Here is a 19,222-nt window from a genome sequence, read left to right on the forward strand (position 1 = left end):
ATAGAATTACAGATACCCGGGAGTGAGTTACAGACTGGAATCTAATCGAAGGGTTCAGGGTGGTTTATATATAGAATAACAGATACCTGGGAGTGTGTTACAGACTGGAATCTAATTGAGGGGTACGGGGTGGTTTATATACAGAATAACAGATACCCAGGAGTGAGTTACAGACTGGAGTCCAATCGAGGGGTTCGGGGTGGTTTATATATAGAATAACAGATACCCGGGAGTGAGTTACAGACTGGAATCTAATCGAGGGGTTTGGGGTGGTTTATTTATTGAATAACAGATACCCGGTCGTGAGTTACCGACTGGAATCTAATCGAGGGGTTCGGGGTGGTTTATATATAGAATAACAGATACCCGGGAGTGAGTTACAGACTGGAATCTAATCGAGGGGTTTGGGGTGGTTTATATATCGAATAACAGATACCCGGGAGTGAGTTACAGACTGGAATCTAATCGAGGGGTTCGGGGTGGTTTATATAGAGAATATCAGATACCCAGGAGTGAGTTACAGACTGTAGTCTAATCGAGGGGTTCGGGATGGTTTATATATAGAATAACAGATACCCGGGAGTGAGTTACAGACTGGAATCGAATCGAGGGGTTTGGGGTGGTTTATATATTGAATAACAGATACCCGGGAGTGAGTTATGGACTGGAATCTAATCGAGGGGTTCGGGGTGGTTTATATATAGAATAACAGATAACCGGGAGTGAGTTCCAGACTGGAATCTAATCGAGGGGTTCGGTGTGGTTTATATACAGAATAACTGATACCCGGGAGTGAGTTACAGACTGGAATCTAATCGAGTGGTTCGGTGTGGTTTATATACAGAATAACAGATACCCGGGAGTGAGTTACAGACTGGAATCTAATCGAGTGGTTCGGTGTGGTTTATATACAGAATAACAGATACCCGGGAGTGAGTTACAGACTGGAATCTAATCGAGGGGTTCGGGGTGGTTTATATATAGAATAACAGATACCCGGGAGTGAGTTACAGACTGGAATCTAATCGAGGGGTTCAGGGTGGTTTGTATATAGAATAACAGATACCCGGGAGTGAGTTACAGACTGGAATCTAATCGAGGGGTTCAGGGTGGTTTATATATAGCATAACAGATACCCGGGAGTGAGTTACAGACTGGAATCTAATCGAGGGGTTCGGGGTGGTTTATATATAGCATAACAGATACCCGGGAGTGAGTTACAGACTGGAATCTAATCGAGGGGTTCAGGGTGGTTTATATATAGAATAACAGATACCCGGGAGTGAGTTACAGACTGGAATCTAATCGAGGGGTTCAGGGTGGTTTATATCTCGCATAACAGATACCCGGGAGTGAGTTACAGACTGGAATCTAATCGAGCGGTTCGGGGTGGTTTATATAGAGAAGAACAGATACCCGGGAGTGAGTTACAGACTGGAATCTAATCGAGGGGTTCTGGGTGGTTTATATATAGAATAACAGATACCCGGGAGTGAGTTACAGACTGGAATCTAATCGAGTGGTTCAGGGTGGTTTATATATAGAATAACAGATACCCGGGAGTGAGTTACAGACTGGAGTCTAATCGAGGGGTTCGGGGTGGTTTATATATAGAATAACAGATACCCGGGAGTGAGTTACAGACTGGAATCTAATCGAGGGGTTCGGGGTGGTTTATATAGAGAAGAACAGATACCCGGGAGTGAGTTACAGACTGGAATCTAATCGAAGGGTTCAGGGTGGTTTATATAGAGAATAACATATACCCGGGAGTGAGTTACAGGCTGGAATCCAATCGAGGGGTTCGGGGTGGTTTATATATAGAATAACATATACCCGGGAGTGCGTTACAGGCTGGAATCTAATCGAGGTGTTCGGGGTGGTTTACATATAGAATAACAGATACCCGGGAGTGAGTTACAGACTGGAATCTAATCAAGGGGTTCAGGGTGGTTTATATATAGAATAACAGATACCCAGGAGTGAGTTACAGACTGGAATCTAATCGAGGGGTTCAGGGTGGTTTATATATAGAATAACAGATACCCGGGAGTGAGTTACAGACTGGAATCTAATCGAAGGGTTCAGGGTGGTTTATATAGAGAAGAACAGATACCCGGGAGTGAGTTACAGACTGGAATCTAATCGAAGGGTTCAGGGTGGTTTATACAGAGAATAACATATACCCGGGAGTGAGTTACAGGCTGGAATCCAATCGAGGGGTTCGGGGTGGTTTATATATAGAATAACATATACCCGGGAGTGAGTTACAGGCTGGAATCCAATCGAGGGGTTCGGGGTGGTTTATATATAGAATAACAGATACCCGGGAGTGAGTTACAGACTGGAATCTAATCGAGGGGTTCAGGGTGGTTTATATATAGAATAACATATACCCGGGAGTGCGTTACAGGCTGGAATCTAATCGAGGTGTTCGGGGTGGTTTATATATAGAATAACAGATACCCGGGAGTGAGTTACAGACTGGAATCTAATCGAGGGGTTCAGGGTGGTTTATATATAGAATAACATATACCCGGGAGTGCGTTACAGGCTGGAATCTAATCGAGGGGTTCAGGGTGGTTTATATATAGAATAACAGATACCCAGGAGTGAGTTACAGACTGGAATCTAATCGAGGGGTTCAGGGTGGTTTATATATGGAATAACAGATACCCGGGAGTGAGTTACAGACTGGAATCTAATCGAGGGGTTCGGGGTGGTTTATATATAGAATAACAGATACCCAGGAGTGAGTTACAGACAGGAATCTAATCGAGGGGTTTGGGGTGGTTTATATATAGAATAACAGATACCCGGGAGTGAGTTACAGACTGGAATCTAATCGAGGGGTTTGGGGTGGTTTATATATAGAATAACAGATACCCAGGAGTGAGTTACAGACAGGAATCTAATCGAGGGGTTTGGGGTGGTTTATATATAGAATAACAGATACCCGGGAGTGAGTTACAGACTGGAATCTAATCGAGGGGTTCGGGGTGGTTTATATGTAGAATAACAGATACCCGGGAGTGAGTTACAGACTGGAATCTAATCGAGGGGTTCGGGATGGTTTATATATAGAATAACAGATACCCAGGAGTGAGTTACAGACAGGAATCTAATCGAGGGGTTTGGGGTGGTTTATATATAGAATAACAGATACCCAGGAGTGAGTTACAGACAGGAATCTAATCGAGGGGTTTGGGGTGGTTTATATATAGAATAACAGATACCCGGGAGTGAGTTACAGACTGGAATCTAATCGAGGGGTTCGGGGTGGTTTATATGTAGAATAACAGATACCCGGGAGTGAGTTACAGACAGGAATCTAATCGAGGGGTTCAGGGTCGTTTATATATAGAATAACAGATACCCGGGAGTGAGTTACAGACTGGAATCTAATCGAGGGGTTCAGGGTGGTTTATATATAGAATAACAGATACCCAGGAGTGAGTTACAGACTGTAGTCTAATCGAGGGGTTCGGGATGGTTTATATATAGAATAACAGATACCTGGGAGTGAGTTACAGACTGGAATCGAATCGAGGGGTTTGGGGTGGTTTATATATTGAATAACAGATACCCGGGAGTGAGTTATGGACTGGAAACTAATCGAGGGGTTCGGGGTGGTTTATATATAGAATAACAGATAACCGGGAGTGAGTTACAGACTGGAATCTAATCGAGGGGTTCAGGGTGGTTTATAGATAGAATAACAGATACCCAGGAGTGAGTTACAGACTGTAGTCTAATCGAGGGGTTCGGGATGGTTTATATATAGAATAACAGATACCTGGGAGTGAGTTACAGACTGGAATCGAATCGAGGGGTTTGGGGTGGTTTATATATTGAATAACAGATACCCGGGAGTGAGTTATGGACTGGAATCTAATCGAGGGGTTCGGGGTGGTTTATATATAGAATAACAGATAACCGGGAGTGAGTTACAGACTGGAATCTAATCGAGGGGTTTGGGGTGGTTTATATATCGAATAACAGATACCCGGGAGTGAGTTACAGACTGGAATCTAATCGAGGGGTTCGGGGTGGTTTATATAGAGAATATCAGATACCCGGGAGTGAGTTCCAGACTGGAATCTAATCGAGGGGTTCAGGGTGGTTTATATATAGAATTACAGATACCCGGGAGTGAGTTACAGACTGGAATCTAATCGAGGGGTTCGGGGTGGTTTATATATAGAACAACAGATACCCGGGAGTGAGTTACAGACTGGAATCTAATCGAGGGGTTCAGGGTGGTTTATATAGAGAATAACAGATACCCGGGAGTGAGTTACAGACTGGAATCTAATCGAGGGGTTCGGGGTGATTTATATATAGACTAACAGATACCCAGGAGTGAGTTACAGACTGGAGTCTAATCGAGGGGTTCGGGGTGGTTTATACATAGAATAACAGATACCCGGGAGTGAGTTACAGACTGGAATCTAATCGAAGGGTTCAGGGTGGTTTATATATAGAATAACAGATACCTGGGAGTGTGTGACAGACTGGAATCTAATTGAGGGGTACGGGGTGGTTTATATACAGAATAACAGATACCCAGGAGTGAGTTACAGACTGGAGTCCAATCGAGGGGTTCGGGGTGGTTTATATATAGAATAACAGATACCCGGGAGTGAGTTACAGACTGGAATCTAATCGAGGGGTTCAGGGTGGTTTATATATAAGACCATAAGACCATAAGACATAGGAGCGGAAGTAAGGCCATTCGGCCCATCGAGTCCACTCCACCATTCAATCATGGTTGATTTCAACTCCATTTACCCGCTCTCTCCCCATAGCCCTTAATTCCTCGAGTTACAGACTGTAGTCTAATCGAGGGGTTCGGGATGGTTTATATATAGAATAACAGATACCTGGGAGTGAGTTACAGACTGGAATCGAATCGAGCGGTTTGGGGTGGTTTATATATTGAATAACAGATACCCGGGAGTGAGTTATGGACTGGAATCTAATCGAGGGGTTCGGGGTGGTTTATATATAGAATAACAGATAACCGGGAGTGAGTTACAGACTGGAATCTAATCGAGGGGTTTGGGGTGGTTTATATATCGAATAACAGATACCCGGGAGTGAGTTACAGACTGGAATCTAATCGAGGGGTTCGGGGTGGTTTATATAGAGAATATCAGATACCCGGGAGTGAGTTCCAGACTGGAATCTAATCGAGGGGTTCAGGGTGGTTTATATATAGAATTACAGATACCCGGGTGTGAGTTACAGACTGGAATCTAATCGAGGGGTTCGGGGTGGTTTATATATAGAACAACAGATACCCGGGAGTGAGTTACAGACTGGAATCTAATCGAGGGGTTCAGGGTGGTTTATATTTCGAATAACAGATACCCGGGAGTGAGTTTCAGACTGGAATCTAATCGAGGGGTTCGGGGTGATTTATATATAGACTAACAGATACCCAGGAGTGAGTTACAGACTGGAGTCTAATCGAGGGGTTCGGGGTGGTTTATATATAGAATTACAGATACCCGGGAGTGAGTTACAGACTGGAATCTAATCGAAGGGTTCAGGGTGGTTTATATATAGAATAACAGATACCTGGGAGTGTGTTACAGACTGGAATCTAATTGAGGGGTACGGGGTGGTTTATATACAGAATAACAGATACCCAGGAGTGAGTTACAGACTGGAGTCCAATCGAGGGGTTCGGGGTGGTTTATATATAGAATAACAGATACCCGGGAGTGAGTTACAGACTGGAATCTAATCGAGGGGTTTGGGGTGGTTTATTTATTGAATAACAGATACCCGGTCGTGAGTTACCGACTGGAATCTAATCGAGGGGTTCGGGGTGGTTTATATATAGAATAACAGATACCCGGGAGTGAGTTACAGACTGGAATCTAATCGAGGGGTTTGGGGTGGTTTATATATCGAATAACAGATACCCGGGAGTGAGTTACAGACTGGAATCTAATCGAGGGGTTCGGGGTGGTTTATATAGAGAATATCAGATACCCAGGAGTGAGTTACAGACTGTAGTCTAATCGAGGGGTTCGGGATGGTTTATATATAGAATAACAGATACCCGGGAGTGAGTTACAGACTGGAATCGAATCGAGGGGTTTGGGGTGGTTTATATATTGAATAACAGATACCCGGGAGTGAGTTATGGACTGGAATCTAATCGAGGGGTTCGGGGTGGTTTATATATAGAATAACAGATAACCGGGAGTGAGTTCCAGACTGGAATCTAATCGAGGGGTTCAGGGTGGTTTATATATAGAATTACAGATACCCGGGAGTGAGTTACAGACTGGAATCTAATCGAGGGGTTCGGGGTGGTTTATATATAGAACAACAGATACCCGGGAGTGAGTTACAGACTGGAATCTAATCGAGGGGTTCAGGGTGGTTTATATATAGAATAACAGATACCCGGGAGTGAGTTACAGACTGGAATCTAATCGAGGGGTTCGGGGTGATTTATATATAGACTAACAGATACCCAGGAGTGAGTTACAGACTGGAGTCTAATCGAGGGGTTCGGGGTGGTTTATATATAGAATAACAGATACCCGGGAGTGAGTTACAGACTGGAATCTAATCGAAGGGTTCAGGGTGGTTTATATATAGAATAACAGATACCCGGGAGTGTGTTACAGCCTGGAATCTAATCGAGGGGTTCGGGGTGGTTTATATACAGAATAACAGATACCCAGGAGTGAGTTACAGACTGGAGTCCAATCGAGGGGTTCGGGGTGGTTTATATATAGAATAACAGATACCCGGGAGTGAGTTACAGACTGGAATCTCATCGAGGGGTTTGGGGTGGTTTATTTATTGAATAACAGATACCCGGGAGTGAGTTACCGACTGGAATCTAATCGAGGGGTTCGGGGTGGTTTATATATAGAATAACAGATACCCGGGAGTGAGTTACAGACTGGAATCTAATCGAGGGGTTTGGGGTGGTTTATATATCGAATAACAGATACCCGGGAGTGAGTTACAGACTGGAATCTAATCGAGGAGTTCAGGGTGGTTTATATATAGAATAACAGATACCCGAGAGTGAGTTGCAGACTGGAATCTAATCGAGGGGTTCGGGGTGGTTTATAAATAGAATAACAGATACCCGGGAGTGAGTTACAGAGTGGAATCTAATCGAGGGGTTCGGGGTGGTTTATATACAGTATAACAGATACCCGGGAGTGAGTTACAGACTGGAATCTAATCGAGGGGTTCGGGGTGGTTTATATATAGAAGAACAGATACCCGGGAGTGAGTTACAGACTGGAATCTAATCGAGGGGTTCGGGGTGGTTTAGAGAGAATATCAGATACCCGGGAGTGAGTTCCAGACTGGAATCTAATCGAGGGGTTCAGGGTGGTTTATATATAGAATTACAGATACCCGGGAGTGAGTTACAGACTGGAATCTCATCGAGGAGTTCGGGGTGGTTTATATATAGAACAACAGATACCCGGGAGTGAGTTACAGACTGGAATCTAATCGAGGGGTTCAGGGTGGTTTATATATAGAATTACAGATACCCGGGAGTGAGTTACAGACTGGAATCTAATCGAGGGGTTCGGGGTGATTTATATATAGACTAACAGATACCCAGGAGTGAGTCACAGACTGGAGTCTAATCGAGGGGTTCGGGGTGGTTTATATATAGAATAACAGATACCCGGGAGTGAGTTACAGACTGGAATCTAATCGAAGGGTTCAGGGTGGTTTATATATAGAATAACAGATACCCGGGAGTGTGTTACAGCCTGGAATCTAATCGAGGGGTTCGGGGTGGTTTATATATAGAATAACAGATACCCGGGAGTGAGTTACAGACTGGAATCTAATCGAGGGGTTTGGGGTGGTTTATTTATTGAATAACAGATACCCGGGAGTGAGTAACCGACTGGAATCTAATCGAGGGGTTCGGGGTGGTTTATATATCGAATCACAGATACCCGGGAGTGAGTTACAGACTGGAATCTAATCGAGGGGTTCGGGGTGGTTTATATAGAGAATATCAGATACCCGGGAGTGAGTTACAGACTGGAATCTAATCGAGGCGTTCGGGGTGGTTTATATATCGAATAACAGATACCCGGGAGTGAGTTACAGACTGGAATCTAATCGAGGGGTTCGGGGTGGTTTATATATAGAATAACAGATACCCGGGAGTGAGTTACAGACTGGAATCTAATCGAGGAGTTCAGGGTGGTTTATATATAGAATAACAGATACCCGAGAGTGAGTTGCAGACTGGAATCTAATCGAGGGGTTCGGGGTGATTTATATATAGACTAACAGATACCCAGGAGTGAGTTACAGACTGGAGTCTAATCGAGGGGTTCGGGGTGTTTATATATAGAATAACTGATACCCGGGAGTGAGTTACAGACTGGAGTCTAATCAAGGGGTTCGGGGTGGTTTATATATAGATAAACAGATACCCGGGAGTGAGTTACAGAGTGGAATCTAATCGAGGGGTTCGGGGTGGTTTATAAATAGAATAACAGATACCCGGGAGTGAGTTACAGAGTGGAATCTAATCGAGGGGTTCGGGGTGGTTTATATACAGTATAACAGATACCCGGGAGTGAGTTACAGACTGGAATCTAATCGAGGGGTTCGGGGTGGTTTATATATAGAAGAACAGATACCCGGGAGTGAGTTACAGACTGGAATCTAATCGAGGGGTTCGGGGTGGTTTATATACAGAATAACAGATACCCGGGAGTGAGTTACAGACTGGAATCTAATCGAAGGGTTCGAGGGTGGTTTATATATAGAACAACAGATACCCGGGAGTGATTTACAGACTGGAATCTGATGGAGGGGTTCGGGGTGGTTTATATATAGAATAACAGATACCCGGGAGTGAGTTACAGACTGGAATCTAATCGAAGGGTACGAGGGTGGTTTATATTTAGAATAACAGATACCCGGGAGTGAGTTACAGACTGGAATCTAATCGAGGGGTTCAGGGTGGTTTATATATAGAATAACAGATACCCGGGAGTGAGTTACAGACTGGAATCTAATCGAGGGGTTCAGGGTGGTTTATATATAGAATAACAGATACCCGGGAGTGAGTTACAGACTGGAATCTAATCGAGAGGTTCAGGGTGGTTTATATATAGAATAACAGATACCCGGGAGTGAGTTACAGACTGGAATCTAATCGAGGAGTTCGGGGTGGTTTATATATAGAATAACAGATACCCGGGACTGAGTTACAGACTGGAATCTAATCGCGGGGTTCGGGGTGGTTTATATATAGAATAAAAGATACCCGGGAGTGAGTTACAGACTGGAATCTAATCGAGGGGTTCGGGGTGGTTTATATATGGAATAACAGATACCCGGGAGTGAGTTACAGACTGGAATCTAATTGAGGGGTTCGGGGTGGTTTATATATAGAATAACAGATACCCGGGAGTGAGTTACAGACTGGAATCTAATCGAGGGTTTCAGGGTGGTTTATATACAGAATAACTGATACCCGGGAGTGAGTTACAGACTGGAATCTAATCGAGGGGTTCAGGGTGGTTTATATATAGAATAACAGATACCCGGGAGTGAGTTACAGACTGGAATCTAATCGAGGGGTTCGGTGTGGTTTATATACAGAATAACTGATACCCGGGAGTGAGTTACAGACTGGAATCTAATCGAGTGGTTCGGTGTGGTTTATATACAGAATAACAGATACCCGGGAGTGAGTTACAGACTGGAATCTAATCGAGTGGTTCGGTGTGGTTTATATACAGAATAACAGATACCCGGGAGTGAGTTACAGGCTGGAATCTAATCGAGGGGTTCGGGGTGGTTTATATATAGAATAACAGATACCCGGGAGTGAGTTACAGACTGGAATCTAATCGAGGGGTTCAGGGTGGTTTGTATATAGAATAACAGATACCCGGGAGTGAGTTACAGACTGGAATCTAATCGAGAGGTTCAGGGTCGTTTATATATAGAATAACAGATACCCGGGAGTGAGTTACAGACTGGAATCTAATCGAGGGGTTCAGTGTGGTTTATATATAGAATAACAGATACCCGGGAGTGAGATACAGACTGGAATCTAATCGAGGGGTTTGGGGTGGTTTATTTATTGAATAACAGAAACCCGGGAGTGAGTTACAGACTGGAATCTAATCGAGGGGTTCAGTGTGGTTTATATATAAAATAACAGATACCCGGGAGTGAGTTACAGACTGGAATCTAATCAAGGGGTTCGGGGTGGTTTATATATAGAATAACTGATACCCAAGTGTGAGTTAGAGACTGGAGTCTAATCGAGGGGTTCGGGGTGGTTTATATATAGAACAACAGATACCCGGGAGTGAGTTACAGACTGGAGTCTAATCGAGGGGTTCGGGGTGGTTTATATATAGAATAACAGATACCCGGGAGTGAGTTACAGACTGGAGTCTAATCGAGGGGTTCGGGGTGGTTTACATATAGAATAACAGATACCCGGGAGTGAGTTACAGACTGGAGTATAATCGAGGCGTTTTGGGTGGTTTATATATAGAATAACAGATACCCGGGAGTGAGTTACAGAGTGGAATCTAATCGAGGGGTTCAGGGTGGTTTTTTAAACTTTCACAGATACCCGGGAGTGAGTTACAGACTGGAATCTAATCGAGGGGTTCGGGGTGGTTTATATAAGGTTCACCATGGTAGGCTTCTGCAGAAAATGCAGATGTTTGATAAGGTTCACCATGGTAGGCTTCTGCAGAAAATGCAGATGTATGGGATTGGGGGTGATCTAGGAAATTGGATCAGGAATTGGCTAGCGGATAGGAAACAGAGGGTGGTGGTTGATAGTAAATATTCATCATGGAGTGCGGTTACAAGTGGTGTACCTCAGGGATCTGTTTTGGGGCCACTGCTGTTTGTAATATTTATTAATGATCTGGATGAGGGTATAGTTGGGTGGATTAGCAAATTTGCTGATGACACCAAAGTCGGTGGTGTGGTAGACAGTGAGGAAGGGTGTCGTAGTTTGCAGGAAGACTTAGACAGGTTGCAAAGTTGGGCCGAGAGGTGGCGGATGGAGTTTAATGCGGAGAAGTGTGAGGTAATTCACTTTGGTAGGAATAACAGATGTGTTGAGTATAGGGCTAACGGGAGGACTTTGAATAGTGTGGAGGAGCAGAGGGATCTAGGTGTATGTGTGCATAGATCCCTGAAAGTTGGGAATCAAGTAGATAAGGTTGTTAAGAAGGCATATGGTGTCTTGGCGTTTATTGGTAGGGGGATTGAATTTAGGAGTCGTAGCGTTATGTTGCAACTGTACACAACTCTGGTGCGGCCGCACTTGGAGTACTGTGTGCAGTTCTGGTCCCCACATTACAGGAAGGATGTGGAGGCTTTGGAGAGGGTGCAGAGGAGGTTTACCAGGATGTTGCCTGGTATGGAGGGGAGATCCTATGAGGAGAGGCTGAGGGATTTGGGATTGTTTTCGCTGGAAAGGCGGCGGCTAAGAGGGGATCTTATTGAAACATATAAGATGATTAGAGGTTTAGATAGGGTGGATAGTGATAGCCTTTTTCCTCTGATGGAGAAATCCAGCACGAGGGGGCATGGCTTTAAATTGAGGGGGGGTAGTTATAGAACCGATGTCAGGGGTAGGTTCTTTACCCAGAGGGTGGTGAGGGATTGGAATGCCCTGCCAGCATCAGTAGTAAATGCGCCTAGTTTGGGGGCGTTTAAGAGATCCGTAGATAGGTTCATGGACGAAAAGAAATTGGTTTAGGTTGGAGGGTCACAGTTTTTTTTTTTAACTGGTCGGTGCAACATCGTGGGCCGAAGGGCCTGTTCTGCGCTGTAATGTTCTATGTTCTATGTTCTATGTTCTATATAGAATAACAGATACCCGGGAGTGAGTTACAGACTGGAATCTAATCGAGGGGATCGGAGTGGTTTATATATACAATAACTGATACCCGGGAGTGAGTTACAGACTGGAATCTAATCGAGGGGTTCAGGGTGGTATTTATATTGAATAACAGATACCCGGGAGTGAGTTCCAGACTGGAATCTAATCGAGGGGTTCAGGGTGGTTTATATATAGAATAACAGATACCCGGGAGTGAGTTCCAGACTGGAATCTAATCGAGGGGTTCAGGGTGGTTTATATGTAGAATAACTGATACCCGGGAGTGAGTTACAGACTGGAATCTAATCGAGGGGTTCGGGGGGTTTATATATAGAATTGCAGATACCCGGGAGTGAGTTCCAGACTGGAATCTAATCGAGGGGTTCAGGGTGGTTTATATATAGAATAACAGATACCCGGGAGTGAGTTACAGACTGGAGTCTAATCGAGGGGTTCGGGGTGGTTTATATATAGAATAACAGATACCCGGGAGTGAGTTACAGAGTGGAATCTAATCGAGGGGTTCGGGGTGGTTTATATACAGTATAACAGATACCCGGGAGTGAGTTACAGACTGGAATCTAATCGAGGGGTTCGGGGTGGTTTATATATAGAATAACAGATACCCGGGAGTGAGTTACAGACTGGAATCTAATCGAAGGCTTCGAGGGTGGTTAACATATAGAATAACAGATACCCGGGAGTGATTTACAGACTGGAATCTAATCGAGGGGTTCAGTGTGGTTTATATTTAGAATAACAGATACCCGGGAGTGAGTTACAGACTGGAATCTAATCAAGGGGTTCAGGGTGGTTTATATATAGAATAACAGATACCCGGGAGTGAGTTACAGACTGGAATCTAATCGAGAGGTTCAGGGTGGTTTATATATAGAATAACAGATACCCGCGAGTGAGTTACAGACTGGAATCTAATCGAGGGGTTCAGTGTGGTTTATATATAGAATAACAGATACCCGGGAGTGAGTTACAGACTGGAATCTAATCAAGGTGTTCGGGGTGGTTTATATATAGAATAACTGATACCCAAGTGTGAGTTAGAGACTGGAGTCTAATCGAGGGGTTCGGGGTGGTTTATATATAGAATAACAGATACCCGGGAGTGAGTTACAGACTGGAGTCTAATCGAGTGGTTCGGGGTGGTTTATATATAGAATAACAGATACCCGGGAGTGAGTTACAGACTGGAGTCTAATCGAGGAGTTCGGGGTGGTTTATATATAGAATAACAGATACCCGGGAGTGAGTTACAGACTGGAGTATAATCGAGGCGTTTTGGGTGGTTTATATATAGAATAACAGATACCCGGGAGTGAGTTACACAGTGGAATCTAATCGAGGGGTTCAGGGTGGTTTTTTAAACTATAACAGATACCCGGGAGTGAGTTACAGACTGGAGTATAATCGAGGCGTTTTGGGTGGTTTATATATAGAATAACAGATACCCGGGAGTGAGTTACAGAGTGGAATCTAATCGAGGGGTTCGGGGTGGTTTATATATAGAATAACAGATACGCGGGAGTGAGTTACAGACTGGAATCTAATCGAGGGGATCGGAGTGGTTTATATATAGAATAACTGATACCCGGGAGTGAGTTACAGACTGGAATCTAATCGAGGGGTTCGGGGTGGTATTTATATTGAATAACAGATACCCGTGAGTGAGTTACAGACAGGAATCTAATCGAGGGGTTCGGGATGGTTTATATATAGAATAACAGATACCCGGGAGTGAGTTACAGACTGGAATCTAATCGAGGGGTTCAGGGTGGTATTTATATTGAATAACAGATACCCGGGTGTGAGTTACAGACTGGAATCTAATCGAGGGGTTCAGGGTGGTTTATATATAGAATAACAGATACCCGGGAGTGAGTTACAGACTGGAATCTAATCGAGGGGTTCAGGGTGGTTTATATATAGAATAACAGATACCCGGGAGTGAGTTACAGACTGGAATCTAATCGAGGGGTTCAGGGTGGTTTATATATAGAATAACCGATACCCGGGAGTGAGTTACAGACTGGAGTCTAATCGAGGGGTTCGGGGTGGTTTATATATAGAATAACAGATACCCGGGAGTGAGTTACAGACTGGAATCTAATCAAGGGGTTCGGGGTGGTTTATATACAGAATAACAGATACCCAGGAGTGAGTTACAGACTGGAGTCTAATCGAGGGGTTCGGGGTGGTTTATATATAGAGTAACAGATACCCGGGAGTGAGTTACAGACTGGAATCTAATCGAGGGGTTTGGGGTGGTATATTTATCGAATAACAGATACCCGGGAGTGAGTTACAGACTGGAATCTAATCGAGGGGTTCGGGGTGGTTTATATAGAGAATATCAGATACCCGGGAGTGAGTTACAGACTGGAATCTAATCGAGGGGTTCAGGGGTGGTTTATAGATAGAATTACAGATACCCGGGAGTGAGTTACAGACTGGAATCTAATTGAGGGGTTCGGGGTGGTTTATATATAGAATAACAGATACCCGGGAGTGAGTTACAGACTGGAATCTAATCGAGGAGTTCAGGGTGGTTTATATATAGAATAACAGATACCCGGGAGTGAGTTACAGACTGGAATCTAATGGAGGGGTTCGGGGTGATTTATATATAGACTAACAGATACCCAGGAGTGAGTTACTGACTGGAGTCTAATCGAGGGGTTCGTGGTGGTTTATATATAGAATAACAGATACCCGGGAGTGAGTTACAGAGTGGAATCTAATCGAGGGGTTCGGGGTGGTTTATATACAGTATAACAGATACCCGGGAGTGAGTTACAGACTGGAATCTAATCGAGGGGTTCGGGGTGGTTTATATATAGAATAACAGATACCCGGGAGTGAGTTACAGACTGGAATCTAATCGAGGGGTTCAGGGTGGTATTTATATTGAATAACAGATACTCGGTGTGGCACGACTGTACCTTTAAGGAATGTTTTTCTCAAATCATGTTCTCTGCAGTTTGTAAGCAGACTCTTTGGTTTCATTGTTGTTGGGTTGTCTGGTTAGAAATTTGATTTGATTTGGTTCATTATTACATAGAAACATAGAAAACTACAGCACAAAACAGGCCCTTCGGCCCCACAAGTTGTGCCGAACATATCCCTACCTTTTAGACCTACCTATAACCCTCCATCCTATTAAGTCCCATGTACTCATCCAGGAGTCTCTTAAAAGACCCTATTGAGTTTGCCTCCACCACCACTGACGGCAGCCGATTCCACTCGCCCACCACCCTCTGTGTGAAAAACTTCCACCTCACATTTCCCCTGTACCTACCCCCCAGCACCTTAAACCTGTGCCCTCTCGTAGCAGCCATTTCCACCCTGGGAAAAAGCCTCTGAGAGTCCACCCGATCTATGCCTCTCAACATCTTATACACCTCTATTAGGTCTCCTCTCATTCTATGTCTCTCCAAGGAGAAAAGACCGAGCTCCCTCAGCCTATCTTCATAAGGCATGCCACTCAATCCAGGCAACATCCTTGTAAATCTCCTCTGCACCCTTTCAATCTTTTCCACATCCTTCCTGTAATGAGGCGACCAGAACTGAGCACAGTACTCCAAGTGGGGTCTGACGAGGGTCTTATATAGCTGCATCATTATCCCCGGACTCCTAAACTCAATCCCTCGATTGATAAAGGCCAGCACACCATACGCCTTCTTAACCACCTCCTCCACCTGCAGGGCCGATTTTAGAGTCCTATGGACCCGGACCCCAAGGTCCTTCTGATCCTCCACAGTACGAAGAGTCTTTCCCTTTATATTGTACTCCTTCATCCCATTCGACCTGCCACAATGGACCACGACGCATTTATCTGGGTTGAAGTCCATCTGCCACTTCTCCGCCCAGTCTTGCATCCTATCTATGTCCCTCTGTAACTTCTGACATCCCTCCAGACTATCCACAACCCCACCAACCTTCGTGTCGTCGGCAAACTTACCAACCCATCCCTCCGCTTCCTCATCCAGGTCATTTATGAAAATGACAAACAGCAAGGGTCCCAAAACAGATCCCTGGGGCACTCCACTGGTGACCGACCTCCATTTAGAAAAAGACCCATCTCTACCCACTCTCTGCCTCCTTTGTGACATGTATTAACATACAGTGAAAAGTATTGTATCTTGCGCACTATACAGACAAACATAGTCCTTTTATTGCTGCTTCAGTGGTTTAAATGGGGTTTTGTTTATTTTTATTCTGGGCCTCAGATGCTCTCTCACTGGAATTAAGTTGTCGGTTGATATGAAGGTGATGAATTAGTTTTGGAGTGTGGATGATGTTCCCTTGCCATCCTGTTGGTGACTATTTCCCACTCCTTCCCTGATACAGAAATCGGCACTTACCTGAAGACTCTCTGGGGCAAGGAGCCTGTGATCGTCACAGCACTCGGAATTGGCACAATTGGTGAGCCAAAGCGCAAGAAAAAGGGAAAAAAATGACAGAGGGAGAGAACGTGACAGGGGGAGAAAGAGAGAGGGAGAGAACGTGACAGAGAGGGAGAGAGAGAGAACGTGGGAGAGGGAGAGAGAGAGAATGTGGGAGAGAGAGAGAACGTGACAGAGAGGGAGAGAGAGAGAACGTGACAGAGAGGGAGAGGGAGAGAGAGAATGTGACAAAGAGGAAGGGAGAGAGAGAACATGACAGAGAGGGAGAGAGAGAGAGAACATGAGAGAGAGAGAGAATGTGAGAGAGAGGGAGAGAGAGAATGTGACAGAGAGGGAGAGAGAGAGAACGTGACAGAGAGGGAGAGAGAGAGAACGTGACAGAGAGGGAGAGAGAGAGAATGTGACAGAGAGGGAGAGAGAGAGAACGTGACAGAGGGAGAGAGAGAGAACGTGACCGAGGGAGAGAGAGAGAACGTGACAGAGAGAGAGAGAGAGTACGTGAGAGAGAGGGAGAGAGAGAGAATGTGACAGAGAGAGAGAGAGAGAACGTGACAGAGAGGGAGAGAGAGAGAGAACGTGATAGAGAGGGAGAGAGAGAGAGAACGTGACAGAGAGAGAGAGAATGTGACAGAGACAGAGAGAGAGAACATGACAGAGAGGAAGGGAGAGAGAGAACGTGACAGAGAGGGAGAGAGACAGAGATCGTGACGGAGAGAGCGAGAGAGAACGTGACAGAGGGGGAGGTAGAGAGAGAGAACGTGACAGAGGGAGGGAGAGAGAGAGAGAAAACGTGACAGAGAAGGAGAGAGAGAGAACGTGACAGAGAGGGAGAGAGAACGGGACAGAGAGGGTGAGAGAGAGAACGTGACAGAGAGGGAGAGAGAGAGAACGTGACAGAGAGGGAGAGAGAGAGAACGTGACAGAGAGGGAGAGAGAGAGAACGTGACAGAGGGAGAGAGAGAGAGAACGTGACAGAGAGGGAGAGAGAGAGAACGTGACAGAGAGGGAGAGAGAGAGAACGTGACAGAGAGGGAGAGAGAGAAAACGTGACCGAGGGAGAGAGAGAGAACGTGACAGAGAGGGAGAGAGAGAGAGAACGTGACAGAGAGGGAGAGAGAGAGAACGTGACAGAGAGGGAGAGAGAGAGAACGTGACAGAGAGGGAGAGAGAGAGAACGTGACAGAGAGGGAGAGAGAGAGAACGTGACAGAGAGGGAGAGAGAGAGAACGTGACAGAGAGGGAGAGAGAGAGAACGTGACAGAGGGAGAGAGAGAGAGAACGTGACAGAGAGGGAGAGAGAGAGAACGTGACAGAGAGGGAGAGAGAGAGAACGTGACAGAGAGGGAGAGAGAGAAAACGTGACCGAGGGAGAGAGAGAGAACGTGACAGAGAGGGAGAGAGAGAGAGAACGTGACAGAGAGGGAGAGAGAGAGAACGTGACAGAGAGGGAGAGAGAGAGAACGTGACAGAGAGGGAGAGAGAGAGAACGTGACAGAGAGGGAGAGAGAGAGAACGTGACAGAGAGGGAGAGAGAGAGAGAGAACGTGACAGAGAGGGAGAGAGAGAGAGAGAACGTGACAGAGAGGGAGAGAGAGAGAACGTGACAGAGAGGGAGAGAGAGAGAACGTGACAGAGAGGGAGAGAGAACGTGACAGAGAGGGAGAGAGAGAGAACGTGACAGAGGGAGAGAGAGAGAACGTGACAGAGAGGGAGAGAGAGAGAACGTTACAGAGAGGGAGAGAGAGAGAACGTGACAGAGAGGGAGAGAGAGAGAGAGAACGTGACAGAGAGGGAGAGAGAGAGAACGTGACAGAGAGGGAGAGAGAGAGAACGTGACAGAGAGGGAGAGAGAGAGAACGTGACAGAGAGGGAGAGAGAGAGAACGTGACAGAGAGGGAGAGAGAGAGAACGTGACAGAGAGGGAGAGAGAGAGAACGTGACAGAGAGGGAGAGAGAACGTGACAGAGAGGGAGAGAGAGAGAACGTGACAGAGGGAGAGAGAGAGAACGTGACAGAGAGGGAGAGAGAGAGAACGTTACAGAGAGGGAGAGAGAGAGAACGTGACAGAGAGGGAGAGAGAGAGAGAGAACGTGACAGAGAGGGAGAGAGAGAGAACGTGACAGAGAGGGAGAGAGAGAGAACGTGACAGAGAGGGAGAGAGAGAGAACGTGACAGAGAGGGAGAGAGAGAGAACGTGACAGAGAGGGAGAGAGAGAGAACGTGACAGAGAGGGAGAGAGAGAGAACGTGACAGAGAGGGAGAGAGAGAGAACGTGACAGAGAGGGAGAGAGAGAGAACGTGACAGAGAGGGAGAGAGAGAGAACGTGACAGAGAGGGAGAGAGAGAGAGAGAACGTGACAGAGAGAGAGAGAGAGAACGTGACAGAGAGGGAGAGAGAGAGAGAGAACGTGACAGAGAGGGAGAGAGGGAGAGAGAGAGAACGTGACAGAGAGGGAGAGAGGGAGAGAGAGAGAACGTGACAGAGAGGGAGAGAGAGAGAGAGAACGTGACAGAGAGGGAGAGAGAGAGAGAGAACGTGACAGAGAGGGAGAGAGAGAGAGAGAACGTGACAGAGAGGGAGAGAGAGAGAGAGAACGTGACAGAGAGGGAGAGAGAGAGAGAGAACGTGACAGAGAGGGAGAGAGAGAGAGAGAACGTGACAGAGAGGGAGAGAGAGAGAGAGAACGTGACAGAGAGGGAGAGAGAGAGAGAGAACGTGACAGAGAGGGAGAGAGGGAGAGAGAGAGAACGTGACAGAGAGGGAGAGAGAGAGAACGTGACAGAGAGGGAGAGAGAGAGAGAGAACGTGACAGAGAGAGAGAGAGAGAGAACGTGACAGAGAGGGAGAGAGAGAGAGAACGTGACAGAGAGGGAGAGAGAGAGAGAGAGAACGTGACAGAGGGAGAGAGAG

The 19,222-nt window shown here is 45.7% G+C and overlaps 1 protein-coding gene across 1 annotated transcript in view; it reads left to right on the plus strand.

Annotated features, from left to right (window-relative positions):
- ndufa3 (NADH:ubiquinone oxidoreductase subunit A3) overlaps positions 1-19,222 on the plus strand; it is an 88,478-nt gene that overhangs the window by 43,486 nt on the left and 25,770 nt on the right. The window contains exon 2 of the mRNA XM_078205814.1: positions 16,256-16,330. Coding sequence (XP_078061940.1) covers positions 16,256-16,330 — 75 coding nt within the window. The remainder of the gene's footprint in view (positions 1-16,255; positions 16,331-19,222) is intronic.

Source organism: Mustelus asterias, unplaced genomic scaffold (genome assembly GCF_964213995.1).
Source record: "Mustelus asterias unplaced genomic scaffold, sMusAst1.hap1.1 HAP1_SCAFFOLD_1017, whole genome shotgun sequence".
Classification (NCBI taxonomy): Eukaryota; Metazoa; Chordata; class Chondrichthyes; order Carcharhiniformes; family Triakidae; genus Mustelus; species Mustelus asterias.